Source organism: Megascapheus bottae, chromosome 19 (genome assembly GCF_031878675.1).
Source record: "Megascapheus bottae isolate mThoBot1 chromosome 19, mThoBot2.hap1, whole genome shotgun sequence".
Lineage (NCBI taxonomy): Eukaryota > Metazoa > Chordata > Mammalia > Rodentia > Geomyidae > Megascapheus > Megascapheus bottae.
In genome coordinates this window covers 41811271-41835179 of record NC_143527.1, presented here as the reverse complement: position 1 = coordinate 41835179, position 23909 = coordinate 41811271, and the positions used below count along the sequence as shown (strand labels likewise).

Below are 23909 nucleotides of genomic sequence, written 5' to 3'. Positions count from 1 at the left end.
GTTGTAACAGCGCAGAGGAGATTATTAGCATAGCTCCTGTGCAAGGATGAAGCAGTCCATGTTTTGGGCCATGCTGCACTCGTGGATGCTGCGCCTAATCTGCACCTCCACCTCAGGATTTCAGTTTTCCATGTGAGGGTAGAGAAATCTTCAGGAATTTCCATCGAGGAGGATTAGCAGACCCTCCCCTCCAATCTCAGAATGGTTGGCAATGGCCTCTTCAACCTCTCCCCTAGTCCCTGGATCTAGTTTGCAGCCTCTTCTGCTGGCTCCTTGGCCACCTGGACTGGGCCAAATAAAGGTCCCTGGCACTGCTTTGAGTGTCTGGGGAGGGAATGCTACCTGCCAAGTCTCAGGTGATAATACCCTCCTCTCTGTCCTCCTCTCACTCCTCCCCCAAGAGCTGTTAATCAGCAGATGGCACAGGAGCCCAGAATACACACACAGTAAGTGACAGGAGGTCACGACACCTCAGCTCCCAGGCTGATGGCTTTTTTCTTAGTTTCCACATCTCATTTTCACCTCTGTTGCCTGTACTACCCCAGGTTGGGTGCTGCTAGATTTCTCCAGCTTATTTAAAGGTTTAAAATTGGGGAGGCTAAGGTTCTGTGCCACCAAAATCACTGCAGAAGGTCCAGCCCAAAGATAACCAGGCCTTTGTTGTATTCATTCTACAAGCTTTTCCTCATTTTCATATCAGTCTTACCCTATAGACAGAATGTATACATATAAACATGTTAAGAACATGTCCTATATAATTTTTATTATGAGATTAGTGTATCCTGTTTTATTTTATATTTTAAATTTGAGATCTTATAGGAAATAAATTCAGTCTTAGAAATGTATCAGAGCCAGACACGGTGGCTCATGCCTATAATCCTAGCTTCTCAGGAGGCTGAGATCTGAGGATCAAGGTTCAAAGCCAGCCTGGGCACAAAAGAACCTGAGACTCTTATCTCCAATTAACCACTAGAAAATGGGAAGTGGGGCTGGGCTCAAGGGTACGGTAGTAGCCTAAGCTGAAGAGCTCAGGGACAATGCCCAGGCCTAATTCAAGCCCCATGACCCAAAAAAAAAAAAAAAAAAGAAAAAGAAAGAAATGTATCATTAAGGCTGGGAGTGTGGCCTAGTGGTAGAATGCTTGCCTAGCATGCATGAAGCCCTGGATTTGATTCCTCAGTACCATATACCCAGAAAAAGCCAGCCTTGAGCAAAAAGTGTCTAAGGGCAATACCCAGGCCCTGAGTTTGAGACACAGGACTGGCAGAAAAAAAAAAAAAATCAGTAAAATTTCAGGTTGCTACAGATCTTATTTGAAAAAACATCCCATGGTTTAGGAAATGGTTAAACTAACCCTATAGCTCAATATAAATGATACTTCCAGGTTAATGTAAATAGAATATAAAAACAAATTCTTTTTTTATAATCTAGTGGTAAAAAAATCCCTGAAAAATACTTCCTATGGGAATGGGAAGGAAAAACTAGGAGATAGTGAGGGAAGAGGTGACATTGTCCAAAAAGAAATGTACTCTTTATCTGACTTGTGCCACTATAACCCTCTGTTTATCGCTGTTATAACAACAATAATTTTTTAACGTTCTAATAGTCACAAAGAGGTAGTGCAAGTAGTGCTTATCATTAAGAAACATTATATTCTGTTTATTGCAGCCAGAATGTCATAAGGCAAATAAAAGATTTCTAATGTCATAGCTTCTGTTTTGCATGATAACTTAGTACTAAGCTAAGGTAGCCTATCCAAATGTTTCGATCTTTGAGTGGTTAGATGTCTAATGTAGTTAAGCTGACTTAGATTTCAGCAGCACGGTTTCTACAGGCGTAGGCTGTTGTTTCTGATTATCTGATTATATGGTCTTTGAGCTCTTCTCAAATGTGGCTCCATCCTCAGTGCTTAATTTCTTGTTGGCATCTTAACCTCCTCTTGTTAATTCTTTATTAACTCTTTCAGTTATGGCTTTCCACTCACTTCCTTTATAATTCAGCTAGAAAGTCATCTCCTCAGGCCACCCCTGGACACCTTTGTGTGCTGAGCTTACAGCAGAACCTAGCTGTTTTCTTGGTAGTAGCCATCACTGTCTGTAAGCATTTTATTGGTCCTTCTCTTAACAGCAACAACAATAACAAAACAACAACAAAAACTGTTGTAAAGGTGATTTACAAAGGGTTACAGTTACATGAGTCAGATAATGAATACATTTTCTTTTTAACAGTGCCCTCCTCCCTCATTTGCTCCCAGTTTACCCCTCCCAACTTCCTGCCCCCAAAGTTGAATAGTTGATTTCCTTTTTTCTTTCTTTCTTTTTTTATTTGGTCAATTGTGGGACTTGAACTCTGGGCCTGGGCACTGTCCCTGAGCTCTTCAGCTCAAGGCTATCACCCTACCCCTTGAGCCACAGTGCCACTTCCTGAATAGTTCATTTCTAGCATACTGTCTAGTGGGTTTTACTGCTGAAATGATCCGGTTTGTCCCACCATTTCTGTGCTTCTTCATCCCCTCCCCAAGTCAGATAAACATATATACAAGACAAAGGGTACATAAACTACAACTGAAGAAATCAAAGAAAAAAAGGAAAGGAGAAAAGAGGAGGAGGAGGAGGAAAACAAACAACAACAGCAACAAAAAGAACTGTGTAAACTATACAATAAAAAGACACCTCTTGTTTCCATTTCTTGGAGTTCATTTCAATAAGCATCATTTTAAATGATCATATGCCAATAGCTATTAGCCCTGATGATCCTCTCCTGAAGATATCCTCCTTTGTTCTCACTGTGTGAATGTTTACACTGCTGTTCAATTGATCATGATCAAGAAAATATGGTATATGGCTTATGTATACAATGGAATTCTACGCTTCCATTAGAAAGAATGACATTGGCCCATTCGTAAGGAAATGGAAAGACTTGGAAAAAATTATACTAACAGTAGTAAGTTAGAGCCAAAGAAACATAGGCTGCATGGTTTCCCTCATTTGTAATAATTAGAATGTGCCTATAAATCTATAAGAAAACCCCTTGGTCTTGCTCTTCCAATAGAACATAATCTGGCTGAGGGAAGAGGCTTTTCTCCTGATTCTGTAAATGTTAGATGAACATTGACTAAGTGAGACTGACTAAGCTGACTAAGCTGGGGGGATCAGCTCTGGTAGTTGCTGTTGTCTGTGTTGGATCTTGTGTGTTCAGTGGGAGCATGCATGGCTGAGATGGTCCTTTGAACTCTGAATCACCACTGGGATTCAGAGCCTGCTTCTTTCTCACATTGTCTTTCTGATCTATCTAGGAGCTTGGCATCACTTTCTAGAGCCATTATAGACCTTCTTCGTGTTTTTTCTGTTTTCATGTAGTCTGTCCTCCAATGTTATTTGCCTGTGTAAAGATCTTGTCAACACTTCTTTGTAGATACAAAGTGTTAAGCACTTAAATTAGCACAGCCAGGTCCCTCCAGGCTGTCATCAACCATTCCCCACCATCTACGCTTGTCCTGCCTACACTTCTAACATGATCCTGCCAACCTTGGCTTTCTGAAAAGTCCCTTTCCCTCCCCTCTCTTATACAGTCAATGCCTGCTTAATCTTAAGACCTAATTTTAGAGGTCCATTTTTCTGAAATGCTTCCATATCTGAGTTGCTTCTTTCTGTCACTTACACTGTATTCTCATTACATGTCTTTTCATTGAACTTCTTCAAGAGCAAGGATCATTTTACATTGTCAGGAAGTATCTCATGTAGCATTCTTCTGGGCATGTTTCCCTGGCTAGTTCCTAAGCTCATGTAACACTGGGCCCCTGTCAATGAGGTAGACTTTTTTAACCTCATATTTATAAAATTTTGAGTTGTTTGGTGAATACAAGCCAGGCAGCAGCCCCTGAAATCATGCGCACTGATTAACCCCTATTTTTCTGCACACAGCCACATTCTGCTGTCCAGAGTGACATGCTGAATTGTAACAGGGTGTTAGTATTTCATGACACTTGAACTTTTTTTGTGGGGGGGTGCCAGTCTTGGGCTTGAGCTCAGGGCCTGAACACTATCTTTGGGCTTTCTCAAGGCTAGAACTCTACCACTTGAGCCACAGCACCACTTCTGGCTTTTTTCTATGTATGTAGTATGGAGGAATCAAACCCAGGTCTTCATGCATGGTAGGCAAGCACTCTACTATTAGGCCAAACTGAGTACCTCCCTCCTTGGCCTCCACTTGCACTGCTTGACTGTGGCAGGCTTGTTACTACTGCTTTGTATAAGTAGAGAACTCTAAACACAGTTTACCAAAATTTAAGTAAAATAGCTGCCAGAGTGATTGATAGAAAGAGGTTAGATTCACCAGCAGAAATGGAGCTTGGATAGGAGATCCAGGTGTGAGTAAAGGATCTATGAAGCACCACATAGGAGCGACCATGAATGAACTAGGAATTTTGGTGAAAGCTTGACAGATTGTAATAACTGTTTCTAGATATTTTCAGGCACTGATTTTAGAACTATGCCCAGCTGTCACAATTTATTCATTTGTACAATAATTATTTAATGATCTACTGTATGACAGATGCTACTACAATTAGGAATTGCCAACACTGATTTCTCCCTTGCTCTATGCTGGAAACCACCCTACGACATTTATGTACATCAGTTTGTTGAGTCCTCACAACAAAGCCATGTGTTCAAGTGCTACTATTGTTTCCTTTTTCTTTGGAAGTGCAGTAGTGAACAGATATGGTCATGGCCTCTGCCTCACCCTAGGGATGACAGTCCAGGAGGAGCCATCCCAGCTCAGTGTGGGAAGGCTGGGGTGAGTGCATGCAGGGCTGACACCATATGCCTATGGTGAGACATAATGCTGGTGAGCAAGATGAGGGAAGAAAGCAGCCCATGTGAAGATCAGGACAAGGGTAGACAAGGGAGAAGGTGGGTGGGACAGGTAAAAGGGAAAGAGGCAGAGCTGTCAGGCAGTGAAGCCACTGTGTGGAGGACTCTCCCAGGAGATGCTACACAGGCAAGCCAGGGATCTATTAAGGGAAACAATGGAGTCTAGTTTTCTTTTGCTCTTGTTTTTGTTCTTGTGTGTGTATCTGTGAACATGCATATGCGTGCATACTTGTGTATGGTAGTACTGGGGCTTGAACTCAGGGCCTGGGTGCTATCCCTGAGATTTTTTTGTTTTTGCTCAAGTCTAGTGCTCTACCACTTGAGCCACATCACACTTCCAGCTTTTTGATGATTAATTGGAGGTAGAGTCTCATGAATGTTCCTGCCCAGCCTAGGGGGGCTGTGATCCTCATCTCAGCCTCTTGAGTGTCTAGGATTACAGGTGTGATCCACCTGCAAGTCTAGTTTTGTGACTACTCAGTGGACAGTCCTAAGAATACTTGCACACAGATTTACTTCATGCCTAAAAAAAAATCATTCAAAAGAATTCCATTTGTAGAAGATGGAACTTACATCTTAGCGATTTAGGGAGATAATGGAGCATCTGTAACTAAATTATTTTCTAAGAAGTCATAAGTAGCTCCAGAGAGAGTATCATCCCTAGGCTTCAAGTTCATATTCTCTGCTACATTCCTTTTTCTCTGTGTCAGTGATCTGCATGTAGTTCAGGTGTGTTTAGTGACATATGCCACTTGCATGTGTACAATTCTGATTGACTATTAAGAAAATATGTTGGTAAGTGTGCCTGTGGGTTTTTTTTAATAAGGGAGTTTGAACTTGGTATATAGGCACACTACCACCTGAACCATGCCTCCAGCCCACTGGTTATTTATGAATTGCGCTCTGACTTTCTACCTGGGCATATACCTGGCTTGTTTCATTTTATAGCTAAGATAAAGCTGGGCACTGTGCCCAGCTTTCATTTGAGGAGTTTCATAAACTTTTATGCCCAGTCTGCCCTTGAACCATGATCCTCTTAATCTTAGCTTCCAGGTATACAGCTTGTAGTTTTGAAGTATTAATTCAACTATTTTGGTTTTAAATTTTAAAATTAAAAAGTATTCTGGGCACCAGTGGCACATATCTGTAATTCTAGGCACACAGGGGGCTGAGATCTGAAAATCACGGTTAGAAGCCAGCCTGGGCAGGGAAGTCCATTGGACTCTTGTCACCAACTAGTCTTCCCGCTCCCACCCAAAAACCAGAAGTGGAGCTGTCGCTCAGTGGTAGAATACTAACCTTGAGCAGAGAAGCTCAGGGACACCACCCAGGCCCTGAATACAAGCCCCAGGACAAGCACGCTCACACACACACACACACACACACACACACACACACACAATTTAGAAAGCTTAAATGAGGTTATAATACTATGAAAAACTTAATGAATTATTCATCTTTGTCTTTTAGTCTGGTACACTGAGAAGTACATTGAATTTTTTGGTCTTTCTTATTTTTGACAATATTTCTGAGGTTTTCCTGGGGAAGGAAACATTTTCTCTACCAAAGATAGAGCCCTTTAAAAATTATTATTCTAATGTCTTTATTTTTTCAAACATTTCCTGTGACTTTAAAAAAAAAAAAAAAACCTTACTGCTGTGCACCAATGGCTCATACCTGGAATCCTAGCTACTCAAAAGGCTGAGATATGAGGATGGTGGTTTGAAGCCAGCCCAGGAAGTAAAGTCTTCTCTCTTACTAACTACCAAAGAGCCAGAAGCAGAACTGTCACACAAGTGGAAGAATGATGGCCTTGAGCACAAAAGGTAAGGGATAGCATCCAGGCCCCAAGTTCAAGCCACAGTACTGGCACAAACAACAGAAGACTTTACCAATCAACCAGGTGTGGTATTGCACACCTGCAACCCCAGTGCTTGAGAAATAGAGGCAGGAGGATTGCAAGTTTGAGTAGTTTAGGCAATTTATTGAGACCCTGGCTATAAACAAACAAAGCTTTCGAGTCAAGTTCTTCTAGGTGGTTAAAATCTTACCCTAAATTTAACAGAATCCTAGAATGAAAAGATGACTGCTAGATTCCAAATTATAGTTCACCACATATTGAACATATAGGACAAGGTCATAAAGTGGAAATAATCATGGCTAATTATATATTTTTCAGTAGGTTATGTGAATATATTTTATAATAGGAAAGCACAATAACTACTGAGAAACTTTCAGGTGATGATTATGTTATTCCAGTTAGTCCTATGCAAGAAATCAAAGCTTCATGATGGAACCGACTAAAATATCTTACTTAAAATGGAATCTTTCATATGTTTATGTAAAGTGTCTTCTGTAGATGAGGCAGTTTTCAGAATTGACTTAGATATAATAGAATGGATTTTTTTGTTTTTGTTTTTGTTTTTTTGCCAGTCCTGGGCTTGAGCTCAGGGCCTGAGCACTGTCCTTGGACTTTCTCAAGGCTGGAGCTCTACCACTTGAGATTCAGCACCACTTCTATGTATGTGGTATTGAGGAATTGAACCTGGATCTTCGTGCATGCTAGGCAAGCACCCTACCACTAGGCCAAACTCCCGGCCCCATTACATCAGTTTTAAAAATCAATCATCAGCTATATAAAAGGTGTTATATGATTTTTAAAAACAAAAAAATCGGGGCTGGGAGTTTGGCCTAGTGGTAGAGTGCTTGCCTAGCATGCACGAAGACCCGGGTTCAATTCCTCGGTTCCACATATATAGAAGAAAAAAAGCCAGAAGTGGTGCTGAGGTTCAAGTAGTAGAGCTCTAACCTTGAGAAAGTCCAAGGACAGGGCTCATGCCCTGAGCTCAAGCCCAGAACTGGCAAAAAAAAAAAAAATCTGATGTAATTGTTATTCCCCTATCTCTTTGTATGTGTGTGTGTGTGTGTGTGTGTGTGTGTGTGTGTGTGTGTGTGTCTTGGTACTGGTGGCTTGAACTCTGAACCTCTCACTCAAGGTTGGTGCTTTGCCACTTGAGCCACACCTTCACTTCTAGGTTTTTGCTGGTTAATTGGAGACAGTCCCTTGAACTTTTCTGCTTAGGCTGGCTTCAAACTGTGGTTCACACATCTCAGCCTCCTGAGCAGCTAGGATTATAAGCATGAGCCATCAGCACCCAGCATTATGCCACCATCTCTTACCAAACCAAGTCCAGTCAAATCCAGCTATCTTGTAGTTCAGGTTACTTGTTAACCTAGGTGTATACATGGTCATGGACAGGTCTGCTGCTTGAATAGATTCAGCAAGATGAAGCCACAGACACCCAGCTCACTCATACTGAAGTGTATTTTTTCATCAACTTCTCAGAGACTTTGCCTCCCCTTTCCTCATGCCCATTTCCAACACCTCTAGCAATGCAACTGTGGCATTCAAGTTGCCTGGGCATGTCTCCCTAGATCTCACATGGGCCCCGTCCCTCCAGGTGGTGAACATATCACCTTCTCATGGAAGGAATCTACCACCAGATGTCTGTGTGCATGCCTGCCACTTGTTCTTTTTAATTAGATCATCATCATTTGTAATCTGTAGAATTTGTGTTGCTCTCTATTTTTTTCTTTTTGAGCTGTTGTTCTGTTATGGATGTGGTTGTTACATGCAGCTCATTCAGCCTACCAACAACAATGAAATCTCCTAATCTGCTCTTTGTCATTGTTCTTGTCACCACTAAAGATATCTATGGGTAAAGGAAAGGACAGCTTTAAAGGGTTAAAAATATGGAGAAATATGGGAAGTTTAATATGGGAAATGTAATCAATGGAGCACTTGCATAGAAGCTGACATTGAACTTACATAAGTGCATGAAAATTACTCTCTGAGCCTGTGCTTCACAGAGTAGATACTACTTGTTTTTGGAGATGCCAGGAACTGGAAATGTTGGCATGAGGTGGTTCTAATTGTTGGCTTGAGAGTGGTTATGTGAAAAGTGTGGTTAATTGCCATGTGGCTCCCAATTAGAGTTTCTCAGCAGATTCCAAGCACAGTTGGCATCTGTAACTGCATATGTGCAAGTGAAAGTCAAAATTTCATTCAGAAGCTAACACATACTTGATATAATTGACAGAATTGTGTCTCTACAAGAACAATCTTTAATTTAGATTTAAAAAACTCATTTGTTTTTTTCTGTTCAGTAGAAAGTGAGTTTTTGTGCTTTTTTTTTTTTTTTGCCAGTCCTGGGGCTTGATCTCAGGGCTGGGGCATTGTCCTTGGACACTTTTTTTTTTTAATTCTTTTTTTTATTGTCAGGATAATGTATATAGGAGTTACAGTTATAGTTATCAGGTAGTAGGTGCTTTACTTCTCACACATTGATTCCCCTTCTCATGTTTTTGTCCACATTTACCTCCCTCCCACCATCTCCCAATCATCTTGTTTTCCCTTCTCCCCTTTCCTATTTCAAATAAACAAATAAATGTATATACAATATACCAGATAACGAAGTCAGATACAGTAACAATATGAGATTAACCATAGGGCAAAAAAAGACAAGAGAAATAACATAGTACATTAAGAACAACAGTCACACAAGATAAACCTCGTGTTTTCATATCCTAGAGTTCTTTTCATTTAGTGTTCTTGGATGCTTTTTGCTCAAGGCTTGTATACTGAGCCACAGCGCCACTTCCAGTTTTTTCTGTATATCTGGTACCGAGGACTTGAACCCAGGGCATCCTGCACATTAGGTGAGCATTCTATCATTAGTCCACACTCCTGGCCTGAATGTGAGGTTTTTAGTCACACATTTGATTTTTTGTTTGTTTGTTTGGATTTTTTTTTGTAATTTCATAAGAACAAAATGTTTCAGTGGTAAAAGTTCACAATCAGATTCTTATAGAGGTTCATTGTCTTATGATGCTATTATCTACTAAATGCTCAGCATGAACTGAGTTGCTATATTTTCTCTGTACTATTTTATGTAATGTTAGTAAGACTCAAAAGATGGCTGTTGTCATCTATATTTTATAGATGAATAAATCAGTTAGGATTAGAGCATACCCCAAATGATACAGCACTGGAGTGTCTGATCTATCATGTATTCCTTTATTCAGAACAAGAGAGATTCATGTTATTTTGGACCATTTATTTAAATGTTTCCCATGTTATGAAGAACAGACCAGTTTTCTTGGTAGCAGAAGATTAGGACATTGATCCCATAAAGTTATTTAATCAGAGAGGTGTCCGATAACAGTAAAAATGAAGGTGAAAGGATAGGGTTCGTGATGCAGCCAGCTTTTTTCATTGTAGTTTTTCTTTTTTATTATAATTATAAAGATGATGTACAGAGGGGTTAACTGTTATACAAACTAGGTAATGAGTACATTGCTTTTTGGATAGTGTCACCCCTTTCTTTGCTCTCTCCCAATGCAGTAAGCTTTTTAGCTAGAGCTTGAATTGAATGTGTCTTGTTGCTGCTTCTGTGATTCCACCAAAAGACTATACAACATGGAAGCATAAACTCATAGTGCTAGACTCGAGCAACATATTAAATACCGACGTTTAGCTGTAATTCTGACGTCTATCAGCATGGGGAGATTAGGAGAAGAATCAGTTGGTTCACATGATTGGGAAGTCTGTGAGCTTTAGGCTCAGCTATAATTAGGACAGGCCTTCCTACATACTTGCTGGGACAAGCAGGCTCCTGCTGCAGTCCACAGTCCTAATCTTGGACCTCTTTGTTCAGCAACTCCAGCAGAAAGGCAAACAGGTCATGGAGATTTGGAAATAACCAATTTGGGACCAGGCCAGAGGAGGGGGTCTACCCTGCCCTCACCCTTGTGAGTTGGAGGTCCTAAATGTTAGCTTAACTCTACTCAGACTGCATCAGATGGACCCCCAAAAGGCTTGACCTTGGGGAACTGTCCTGTGGCTTTTTTCCATTCAAGGCTGGCACTCTACCACTTACTTGAGCCACACCTCCACTGCTGGCTTTTTTGGTGGTTAACTGGAGATTAGTCTCTTGGACTTTTCTGCCTGGGATGGCTTTGCCCTGGGATCTTCAGATTTCAGCCTCTTGAGTAGCTAGGATTTCAGGTGTGAACCACCACATTTGACTTGAACAATCTTTTTCAAAAGGAAGAGTGGGAGGATTTTCATGCTGACCTCTGAGGGATATGTAAAAATTATAAATTTTACCTCAAAAAGTTATGTTGATTTTAGCTAATATATCTGTATATTTCTGTTACATTACTTTTTTAAAAAATTCCTCATGGTGGGCCGGGAGTTTGGCCTATTGGTTGAGTGCTTGCCCAGCATGCACGAAGACCCGGGTTCGATTCCTTGGTACCACATACATAGAAAAAGCCAGAAGTGGTGCTGAGGCTCAAGTGGTAGAGCTCTAGCCTTGAGAAAGTCCAAGGACAGGGCTCAGGCCCTGAGCTCAAGCCCAGGACTGGCAAAAAAAAAAAAAAAAAAAAATTCCTCATGGTATGAGCTGAGTTACCCCAAGAAATAGAGAAACTTACGAGTATGGAAGAATGCTCTGGGGAGCACCATGAGGCAGGATGGAGGAGAAACGCTGGCTCTATGAAGATGAAGCGGAGGAGCGGAGAAATCCTAAAGCGAAGCAGGGGCTGTGACTTGCCGTGACCCTGGCTTACAGTCCTTTGCCAGGGAGCTACCAGGGAGGGATGAAGCAGTGAGCACTGGTGAGACCACCCCAGCAGCTAGTGTAGGCTACTAAGGCTTCTGATGCTGTGTGTGTGCTGTGTATGTGTGTGCCTACATGTGCACAGACACATGTGAAGACTGCTACTCGGCCAGTTAAGCTACAGCTCCACTTCTAATTAATTGGAAATAAGAGTTACAGGTACTTTTCCTGGCTTTGACGGGTACTTTTTTTTTTTTTTTTTGCCAGTCCTGGACTTGAACTCAGGAGCTAAGCATTGTCTCAAGGCTAGCACTTTACCACTTGAACCACAGCACCATTTCTGGCTTTTTTCTATGTATGTGGTACTGAGGAATCAAACCCGGGTCTTCATGTATGCTAGGCAAACACTCTACCACTAGGCCAAACTCCTGCCCCAACCGGAACTTTTTTTTTCTTTCTTTTTTTTTTATTGTAATTAATAAAAGGGTTACATGATATTTGCCAGATAGAAGGTGCATTAATTCACATATATTGATACCCTTTCACGTGTCTTGGTAAACCGGAACTTTTTAACAGGTACTTTTACCGGCTTTGACCCATGATCCTCAGACCCAGCCGTTTGAGCAGTGGGGGTGGTAGTCATGAGCCATCAATACCCAGCTCCACTGCTTGTCTTTGAGTTGAACTGACTCCCAAGAAACATGTATTATGTGCCTATGGTTTTAAATACTCTCTGAAATGTCCTCGTACTGGTTAGCCACAAATATCAGTTTGAGGGCCATAAGGAAGAGGAGTGGGAAATGGACCGAGTGTGGAAGAAACTGGAGTAGAAAGAACAATTGAGAGATCTCTTGGAATCTTCTTCCTGGCTAGTGTTCCCATCATTGGCTGTGTCTGCCTTCTTTAAGTCTTGCCTTCTCATCCCAAAACTTGGTCCCATACTGAAGACCATTAGAAAGAGGTACTTTTTTTCTTCTCTTGTATAACAACATAGTCTTAAAAAGACTATGGTTGTTTTCAGTTTGTTTTGAGACAGAATCTCACTGTGGAGCCCAGTCTCAACTGTGACATCTTCTTGCCTCCATTTCCTGAGTTTCATTATCTTCTGGTTTACCGATTATTGAGTAAATAATCGGTCCTTCTGATTATTTATGCTTTATGAGTACTTCCAGTGGGATCACCTCAGAGAGAAACTTGACTTTTTCCTTTAAAAATTTTTTATTGTTATTATAAATGTGATATACGTGGGGAGTTACAGTAATGTCAGGTAGTGAGTCCATTTCTTTTTGGACAATATCCCCCCTTCTCTTGCTCTCTCCCTGATTTTCCCTCAGGTCCCTACCCACAAATGGTTTCATTTTCAACATAGTGACCAGTGAGTACCATTGCTGCATTTGTTTACCGTTTGTCCCTCCATGTCTATGCCCCCTTACCCTCCCAAAGACAGATGAACGAACAAACAAGACAAGAAGAAAAGAAAACACAACAGAGAAAAAAACCCTCTTGTTTCCATTTCCTGTACTTCATTTTGATAAATATTATTTTCATAGGCATTGTGCCTTTGTGTTCCTCTCCTGAGATTATCCTCCTTTTGTCTCACGGTGTGTGAATGTCTAGAATCCTATATAATTTTACCATGTTCCAGTGTTGACTTCTCTTTCTGAAATAATTATGAAAATACATTCTGAAATAACCAGAAAAATTTTCCCTATGGAGAGAAGAATTGCTGCATTATTTATACTACATATTCTTTAAATGGTCAGAGTAATATCATTTTCTGCAGTATCTATACTATTACATAGAAAAAAGTAGGTGATATTATACTCCTTTTGCAGATGGTTGATACATTTGGAAGCTAAAAATACATGGTTTAGAAATGTTTCATATGCATTCTCATAAGTAAGCAAGGTTTCATGTAGTACATTTAAACTAAAGGCAAACAGGCAGAAAACATCTCAGTAAAGTGGGGTTGAATTTATATTATTAGTAATAATGATGTACAACAAAATATATTTAATATGAATACATGCTTTATCTGTCAAGATTTTGCTAACGTTGCAAATGTTGGCTTGACGCAATTTAAGATGTGTAATCCATTGAAATTTGTATAGGAATTATATACATATATATAAACATGCATACATACATATCTGTACATATGTATACACATACGTGTGTGTGTGTGAAGGGCCAGAACCTGCCAAAGCTTGCACTAGCTTCAAAAGATTCAGTCTGGCCCAATGAAAGAAAGGCCCTAAGTCAGTATGTAGTCCCCATGATAGTAGGGGTGGGGAGGTGAGGATATTTTTTAATAGAAGGTAATAAAGGAGGGCTTCTTTGAAGAACTGGAGAACTCGGTGGTGCTGATATCTACAGGAAGTGAGTAGAAAGAGACTATGGGTTGAGAGAGAGAGAGAGAGTCCAGGACAGGTGCAGTTGAAGTAGGGGTTTTCAATGGAGATGAAGACACCTTAAGTTTAAAAAAAAATGTGAAACAAAAAATATCCATGAGACTTAATATCATATTAAGTTGAGGGAGAAGAAACAATCTTCTGCCTCTGTTGCTTTTTTTAGCTGAGTGAATGCTGTGATCAGATGCTTCATGAGGAGGACAGTAGATCAGCCCCCCCCCCCACATCCATTAAAATGAAACCATTTCAATGGGCTTTAGAATTGGAGGAATACATTCTGTATTATGTTCTCAATGATGCTACTTCTGTGTGTATTTTATCTGAGCATGTCTGTGAGGAATATTATTTGGGACATAACTTAATGGAATTTTCATGTCTATTTTCTTTCTGTTTTAACTGGTAGAATCTTAAGAAGATTCAAGAAATGGAAAAAAGTGATGAGTGTGGCACAGACTTAGAGGAGCTGCAGCATGCTGATTGGGTAAGGGTGGTAAACTTCCTCACCTGCTTCATGTCAGATTATACTAACGCTTTTACAAAGTCAATTTTCAGGGCTAAACATGTAGTTCAATGGTAGAGCACCTGCCCAGTAAGACCGGAGTTCCAAGTTTAAACCTCAGTATTGACTCTGTGTGTGTGTGTGTGTGTGTGTGTGTGTGTGTGTGTGTGTGTGTGTGTACACATGTAAATTAGTGTTAAAATGCTGGGTATTTTAAAGACTATAGTAAAATTTTATACTAAATGAATTTGAATTTTGATTCTTATACTGTAATACATACTCCATTGTAAAAGGTTTTCTTATTTTCCTAGAACCACCCCCAGTGTGTCTGGTAATTTTGGTATGATGTTTTTAGCCAGACACAGATGGCTCACACACGTACTCCTAAGCACTTAGGAGACTGAGATCTGAGGAGTATAGTTTGAAGCCAACTTGGGGAGGAAATCCCCATCTCCAGTTAACCAACAAAAAGCCAGAAGTGGAGCTGTGGCTCAAGTGCTAGAGTGCCAACCTTGAACAATAAAAAATAGCACCCAACCCCGAGTTCAAACCTTAGTGCCAGCACACAAAAATACACTGATTTCTAATGAGCCTATTAATATCTTAGGCAGAGCACAGGGGCTCATACTTGCACTCCTACCTACCTAGGAGGTGAGGATTTGGAAGTTCATAGAGGAGGTGAGGATTTGCAAGGTCATGGCTCCAGGCTAACCTGGTTTAAAAAAAAAGTTCGATTCTACCCGACCAAATAAGATGGACATAATATAATGGTGGATGCTGGGACTCACTGTCAATCACTATGCCCACAATCCCCCTTACAGGGGAGGCACAGGTAGGAGAATCATAGGTCAAGGTCTGGTAAAAGCCATTAGCCCCTATCTGAAAATTAATGAGGGCCGGGAGTTTGGCCTAGTGGTAGAGTGCTTGCCTAGCATGCACGAAGACCCAGGTTCGATTCCTCGGTACCACATACATAGAAAAAAGCTGGAGGTGATGCTGAGGCTCAAGTGGTAGAGTGCTAAGCCTTGAGAAAGTCCAAGGATAGTGCTCAGACCCTGAGCCCAAGCCCAGGACTGGCCAAAAAAAAATAATAATAATAATGAAAGGAAAAGGTCTTGCAGTGTGAGTCAAATGGTAGAGCATTCACTATACTAGGCCTTGAGTTCAACCCTAGTACACACATATGTTGCTCTACTACAGAGCTATACCTCTAGCTCATTCAATGTAGATAATGAAATTGATTTTATAATAAATACATTTAGGTAGCTATTGAGAGACACTAATGTGGATGAGCTCTAGCATTTTAATCAAATATTCTATTGAGTGACTTTTCACAGACAAAGAATGATGAACTAATGTTATTATTCAGGGGGAACAAAAGGGATAAAATAAGAATATGCATGTTTGATATATGTTATATCAAGGACTTTTTTCCCCTCTAGATAAACATGCATACCACAGATGACATTAAGAATGGTAATTTTCTTGGTGAAGAAGAAGTAATAGGCTAAAGAGTTCTATTCAGAAAATTCCAAACATTCACTTTTCAAAGCTATTTGTTTTTTTATTCTCTAGCAATCAAACAGAAACATTGACTGTTATAGCAAACATTTTCATAAATTCTCATTTTATTCTTAGGATTCCTAAAGGTCAACTAGGCAATTTGTTATTTATAAATAAGAAAATGATGAGTAAATATATCCAATGATATCAAAGGGGGCTGGGAATGTGGCTTAGTGGTAGAATGCTTACCTAGCATGCATGAAGCCCTGGGTTCAATTCCTCAGTACCACATACACAGAAAAAGCCAGAAGTGGCACTGTGGCTCAGGTGATAGAGTGCTAGCCTTGAGCAAAAGAAACTCAGGGACAGTGTTGATTTCAAGCCCTAGAACTGGAGGAAAAAAAAAGAATTGTCAGTTTGAGCCTTTTCTGTATAGAGATTAGCCATGACCTTCCTGACTAGTTATGAAGAGCCATTTTCTTTTACTGATGAGGAAACTAGAACTAGCTGAAAAGCTGGTAGGTAATTATATTAGGCAGCTGTGGTCACAGTGATGGTATGAAGCTCAATACTAGACAGTCACAGAGCCCAAAGTGCTAGGTAAGCCTATATCACGGGTCAGAGCAGCTGGAGTCGCTCTGCTCCACAGATGTGTCAGACTTGACGTTCTCATGGCAGAAAGAAACATGATAGACAAGAAGTTTTTGATTGGTTTACTCAGTATTTTGTAATCCATGATCTTTATTCTGATGACTGTAGACATGAATGAATTCATTTACTGTTGTCTCTTTATCCTTGGTCTTTTTAGGCCAGATTCTGGGTGCAGGTAATGAGAGATCTGCGAAATGGAGTAAAGCTGAAGAAAGTCCAACAGCGGCAGTACAACCCACTGCCCATTGAATACCAGCTCACACCCTATGAAATGCTCATGGATGACATTCGATGCAAAAGATACACCTTGCGGAAAGTAATGGTAAGGAACAAAGGAAATGAATACATTCATGATCATTCTGTAGTCTTACTTGTGGAAAATGGTCTAACCAGTTATTTCTGCCTATACAAATAATGATTGTAAAAAATTTGGAAAATACATAAGCTCAGAGAAGAAAAGTTTCAAACATGTAATTCCACAACTTGTTGATGTATAACTCACAGTTTTTTCTAGCTAGCTTTGTAACGAGTTGTTTTTGCTTAGCATATTGTCAATATTTTTCCCACATCTTTATATTTCTTGGTTGCCTAGCATCCTGCATTTTTCTTAGACTTTTATAAAGTAATTCATTTCATTGTGTCATTTTCATATATAATGTATTTTGATCAGGTTCCCCTGTCCTGTTACCCATTCTTTTACCCTACCATTCCTCTTCTTACATATTCTCCTTCTACTTTTATGGTTTCTAAATCTGTAGTCTACATATGAGAGAAAATATGCACTGTTATTAGTATGTGCTTGCTTGCTTGCCCACCGCCCCTTCTTTCTTTCTCCTTGGGACTTGAACTCTGGGCCTGGGCTCTCTTCTTGAGCTCTTCAGCTCAAGGGTAGTACTCTACCACTTGAGCCATAGCATCACTTCCGGTTTTCTGGTGGTTAATTGGAGATAAGAGTCTCATGGACTTTGGTGACCAGGTTTGGCTTTAAGTGGTGATCCTCAGATCTCAGCCTCCTGGGTGGCTAGGATTATAGGGTTGAGCCACTGATGCCCAGCTAGTGTTTTATTTTTCTTCTTTTGCACGGTTAGTATGACTTATTAACTTGATAATCTCAAACTCCATCCATTTCCCTGAAAATGACACAACTTCATTCTTCGTAATACCCTCCATTATGTAAATGTCCTCCCCCCCTTTTCTTTGTCCAGTCACTTGTTGTTGGGCATCTCCACTGGTTCCATTAGTGTGGCCATTGTGAACAGTAGTTCACAATGTGAACTACAGTGTGGGTGTGAGGTGTCTCTATTGTATGTTGATTCTGATTTGAGTCTGTGTACTCCCCAGAGTGGTTGGGCAGGAAATATGGCAGCTCTCTTTTTAGTTTAGTTTTTTTTTTTTTTTGAGGAACCTCATACTGATTTCCATAATGGCTGTGCTAACTTATATTCCTATCAATACTGTATGAAGATTTCTGTCCCCACTCCTTCCCTACTTTTCCTCACCAGCATTTGTTGTTTGTTTTCTTGATGATAGCCATTCCATTCTAGGGTGAGATGGAATCTCAATGTGGGTTTTTTGTTTTGCATTTCCTAATGACTAAGAACAACATCATTTCTAAGCGATTGCATCTTTTCTAACTATGACTATCATGCCAGAGTCTATTAGACTAATTATTTTATGTCTAGTTGTAAGCAACCTATTTTCTGTATTCTAGTACATAAAATTTTATGGATAGTCACAATGAAATCCTTGATAAGTCCTGAAACATGGAACATTCAGCTCATCAGTGAATCCTGAATATATATCCTGAATCTAGCTAGGTGCTTGTGGCTCATGCCCATAATCGTAGCTACTCAGAAGGCTGGAGTCTGAGGATCCCCACAAATCTGAGAGATTCTTGCCTAGCAGATTACCACCAAAAAGCAGGAAGTGGACATGTGGCTCAAGTGGTAGAGTGCTAGCCTGGAGGGAGAAAATACTGGAAAACGTATCCTGAATCTGACAGCTTCCATCTACTCACACGTCACATTACCCCCTGACCTGTCTACCTCCATCATCCCCATTCAGACAGTTTCCATAAGAAGTGAATGAGGTGCTGTCCCATGCCTGGTAGAATCCTTCACCTTGTCCTGGAGTATGGCTGATGTGAGCTGCTGGCTCTGTTCCTGCCACAGACCTTTGTGCTCTGGACAGAAGAGGGAGGGCCCGGTTTGTCTCTGCAAAGCACTTACAATGCTGTATAATAGTGAAAAGCTTGTATCTCAGAAGACATTTGCCCTGAAAACACATGGAGAAGTGCAGTGCAGAGATTGCCTTAAAATGGTCAGTTTTCAATTTATAGGCAGTGACAAAGTGACAAGGAGGAAAATGGCTGGGTTGAGAAGGGTCCCAGTCTTCAGCATGGTATGCTATTGAAGCCCACATGTTCTCCAAGTTTGTAGTGATTAGTAAACAATAAAGTTTGAATCAGTGAGTGAACATCCATCTTATGTTTGATCTCTAATGTTTAAAAACATCTCATTTGAGATACACTGCAGCCCTGTGAGGCAGGTGGTGTCACCCTTATTTGAAAAGAAAGAGACCTAAGGCATGCAGAAGTGTCAGAATCATACGTCTTCACCTATCAGGTAGAAATGTGTCCTCATTTCATCTTAGATTTCTTGATATGTAAGGGTATCTTGTTCAGAGGACCTTGCTGCTAAGCACATAATGAGAAACACTAGAAGCAGGGGCCTGGGTTTGCATCTTGGCTTTGCCAAGATGTATGATTTTGACTACCTCTTAGAAAAGTCATTTTTAAAAATGCTTATGATAGGGGCCGGGAGTTTAGTATGATATCGTATCAAACATTGTTTTCCAATGTCAGTACTTTTTTTTTGTGCGAGTTGCGAGGCTTCCACTAAGGGCCTAGAAACTGTTCCTGAGTCTCTCTGTGCTCAGGCATAAGCACTATTCTTGGGCTTTCTCAAGGCTGGAGCTCTACCACTTGAGCCATCGCACCACTTCTGGCTTTTTCTGTGTATGTGCTGCTGAGGAATTAAACCCATGGCTTCATGCATGCTAGGCAACACTCTACCACTAAACCACATTCCCAGCACCAATGTCAGTACTTTCTTATGGCTCCTTTTTCTATTTTTAGTCTTAGTAGTATTAGACAATTTTTTGTTTTGTTTTCTTAAGTCATTGTGGCTCAAAAGGAAGATGAAGTTTCTAGGACAGAGCTTACTCATATATCCACCCAGAACCCTTTCTCATTTTGGCTGACACTGTCTCAGAAAGTATTGTGTGTGTGTGTGTGTATGTGTGTATATATGTAAAGCTAAACATATGGGTTAGTGCAGGATGGTTTTCACATACATTCTATTCAGGATGTTTCTCCTGTCCACTGAGGAAATTCAGTGCTCTGCTTGTTTGGGAATGGAATTTGCAATCTTGGCCTTGTTAATCTGTTCTCAATTTCTGCTGTGGTAGAAAGAACACATATTAGCTAGAAAGATATACATTATTCTGTTGTGGGGAAGAATTGTAGGTAATAGGTAAGTCTAATTAAATTGTTTGATATAAAATGATTTTAGTTTTTTGTTTGTTTTGGGTTTTTTTTTGCACCAGTCCTGGGCTTGAACTCAGGGCCTGAGCACTGTCCTTGGACTTTCTCAAGGCTAGAGCTCTACCACTTGAGCCTCAGCACCACTTCCAGCTTTTTTTTTTTTCTAAGTATGGAATCGAACCCGGGTCTTCGTGCATGCTAGGCAGGCACTCTACCACTAGGCCAAACTCCCGGCCCTGATTTTAGTTTTGAATAACACAAAGACTACAAGTAGGGCCATGGTAGGCCACTGATTTTGTTTTTTGTCAGTTGTGAGGCTTGAACTCTGGGCCTAGGCACTGTCCCTGAGCTCCTCAGCTCAAGGCTAATGCTCTACCAGTTGATCTGTAGCACCACTTCCATAGGCCACCGGTTTTAATTCTAGGTCCATCCTATACATATTCTTCTTTTATTGTATACCAGTACTGGGACTTGAACTCAACCAGGAAACCCTCCCTTAACTTTTTCACTCAAAACTGGTGTGCTACTACTTAAGCCAATCTACTTTCAGCTTTTGTTTTTTCTGGCTAATTAGGGATAAGAACCTCATGGATTTGTCGGCCCAGGCTGGCATTGAACCCAGATCCTCAGCTCTCAGCCTCCTCAGTAGTTGGATTACAGGTTTGATCCACTGGCACCTAGCCCAGTGTCCTTCTTAAACCAGCCACCTACAAACCTGTGCATGGCTTGGCTCAAGCAGCCATCAGTCTTAACACCTGCTACAGGTCATCATACCTCATTCAGGCTTGTGAGCACGGGGAGGAGGAGCCTAGTGGCTGTTGGGTAGAATCCTCAAGGCTTATCACAAGGGACAGGGGCATCGGGTTGCTAAGACTGGCAATACCAGTTCAGCCTCTGCTTTGGTCAAACAAGACTGGGAAACAAATAGAATAAAATGGTCATGCCTGACCTATGGAAACTTAAAATGTGGGTTTCCTCTCTGAGGCTTTCTTACATTTCTCCAAATAGTTAACATATTACTTTAGAAAGAAGACATTAGAGTAGAGGTCAAGGGAAGTTGGGACTGTGTATCTTTCATTTGCCTATTCTGTGAATATAAGTAAATCTTTTCTCTGAACTTGAGAATAGTTTGTAGAATGTAAGTCATGTTACCAGGCCTTCCCAGAATCTAGGCTTTTCCTAAATGATGCAAATAAGAGGTGAAAGGGTTTTTAAGTTATAAAATGCTCAATAAACCACAGTGTTACTTATTCTGTTCATATTCTGATTTCAGAAATTTTTTGTTAACCCTCATATGTAATTTTCCCATATGTAATTTTCTAACATGATAGGATTAGTATGATTTGGATTTTTCTTAGTTATTGGATTTTCATAGTTACTTTTCTCTGATCCATACAGTCATTTATTCTCTACTCTGTTGAAATGTGTCCTTGTTAGGCAACATTTACTCCACTGGCTTTGTGACCTATTTAAAATAAGATCGGTACTGAAAAACATAATATGATAGATCTGTAGTTACATGGTTTTCTACTTTTTGTCTCCTTTTAGGTGAATGGTGACATTCCCCCTCGGTTAAAAAAGAGTGCTCATGAAATCATCCTCGACTTCATCAGATCAAGACCTCCTTTAAACCCAGTACGTGGTTGGATACTCCAACACCCCACAAATTCTCCTCTTCTAGGGACTCTTTCTAGAACTCAGCTTTTTAAACGGTTACTTTTTCCAGAGTGTTTTTCTGAGAATGATATGATGAAGTACAACTATAAGTTACAGTACATTCTTTTTCTTTCTTTCTTGAGATCAGAGGTTAGTCTGGAACTAACTCAATATGTATCCATGCTGGCCTTGACCTCACCATCCTCCTCTTTCAGCCTCCAAAGATAAGGAATTACAGGCATATGCCACCAGGCTACACTGAAAGTTATATTCTTAAGTCACACACAAAAAATTCCTTCAGTTGTTCCATACATAGCTGTGTCCCAGAATGTTTTTACTGAAAACAACCTGAGTCCTGGTGGAAAATCTTGCTGAATACTCAGCAGCTAAATACTTCATAGTTTCCAGTATGCGCTGCCCTTCCAGTACTTTATAGTGTTACCACCTCTCCTTCATAGTGTCATATTGACATGATTTTTAGAGTCAGCCTGCCTGCAGAAATTCTCTCTTTGCTAGCAAGTTTGTTCCTAGAGATTAGAGAGTCAGAATATACTAGGGTGGCTGGAATGTTGGTTTCAAGTCCTTCTGTTTTATTTCTTTTCCCCCTGGCTGGAAAGCTAGTACCACTCAACCTCCAAGCCGATATATATAAAATAACAGGAAATACTATTTCCCATACATTTACTGCATAACAAATGATCCAGTGTAGAAATCTTTGTTGAAGAACTAGAGGACACCTAGGAAATGATTTTAGGGGGGCAGGGTGGAATGGGCAGGGATGGGTGGACCTGGTCTGCCCACTAGCACCACAGTGTAGCAGCCACACCTCTATAAACTAGTGAGCCAGCCTCCTTGAGTCTTTATTTGCCCAACCATAGAATGGCGAAGATTGTAGTCATCAGAAGGCTGGGTAAATTCCTCAAAAATGTAATTATAGGCCTAGAGTTTGGCCTAGTAGTAGAGTGCTCACCTAGCATGCATGAAGACCCGGGTTTGATTCCTTGGTAGCACACAGAAAAAGCCAGAAGTAGTGCTGTGGCTCAAGTGGTAGAGCTCTAACCTTGAGAAAGTCCAAGGACAGTACTCAGGCCCTGAGTTCAGACTCCAGAACTGGCAAAAAAAAAAATGTGATTATAACTTTAGTAAAACTACAATTATTGAACCCATATGGCTAACTAATTAAATCACATGAAACCCAAAATTGTCCCTATTGCTATAGAGATCTTGATGCTTAATGACTTCAATATAGTCTTTTATAGGTGATATTATAGTCAATGAGTTGTAATTCATAATATTATGCTGTTTGATAGATTTCTTTAAAAAAAAAAAACTATATAGAAACAAATACTCAGGTCATGCTTTTCTTTTGGTCAAGGCCTCAGCCAGAAAACTGAAGCCAACCCCACCACGGCCACGAAGTCTCCATGAAAGAATATTAGAAGAAATTAAAGCAGAAAGAAAGTTGCGGCCTGTCTCACCGGAAGAAATTAGACGGAGTAGATTAGGTGAGTCCTCTGCTTCCTACACCTGTGCTGCCATTTGGGAAAGGTGGTTTTATATAACCAGCACTGAGAGTAACAAGGTAGATTAAGGTCTCTTTGTATCCTCCTATCTCTTTTTCTCTCTTTCTCTGTCTCTCTGACTCTTTCTTACATGCTCCTTCTTTTTCTCTGTCTCTCTCTGTCAGTCACACACATACACACATACATACTTACATACTTACTTCAAGTTTATGTTTGAAATTATAGGACAGCAAATTCTTTCCTTCTCTGATGTTAAACCACAGGAGAATACTGTTTACATAGGAAAGAGCTCTGTCAATGTCTACACTGAGATTTTTAGAAATCTTTTTACCTCTCTGAGCATGAATAATCCTCTTACCTATATTATGGTTCTTCTATAAGAATTCAGTAGTATCGTGGCAAAGCAGTTCGTAAGCTGGGACATAGGAGTAAATATAGGTAATAGACACGTGGTTTTATTCCTATCTCTGTCATCTTAATTATGGGATTGGACACTGAGGATAGCCCTTATTATCTGATAGTCCTTAACTTACTCCCTTATTATTTTTAATGTATACTCTAAGCATCCATTCATTTTTATTTAGGACAAGACCATATTATAAGATGTTTGTAAACATTTTTGTTT

General features: G+C 40.3%; 1 protein-coding gene across 4 annotated transcripts in view; it reads left to right on the top strand.

Moving 5' to 3' along the window:
- Spire1 (spire type actin nucleation factor 1) overlaps positions 1-23909 on the top strand; it is a 141172-nt gene that overhangs the window by 80854 nt on the left and 36409 nt on the right. For all 4 annotated transcript variants that reach the window (XM_090353434.1, XM_090353435.1, XM_090353436.1 and 1 more), the window contains exons 5-8: positions 14312-14389; positions 16719-16883; positions 21654-21740; positions 23137-23266. In XM_090353434.1, coding sequence (XP_090209560.1) covers positions 14312-14389; positions 16719-16883; positions 21654-21740; positions 23137-23266 — 460 coding nt within the window. The remainder of the gene's footprint in view (positions 1-14311; positions 14390-16718; positions 16884-21653; positions 21741-23136; positions 23267-23909) is intronic.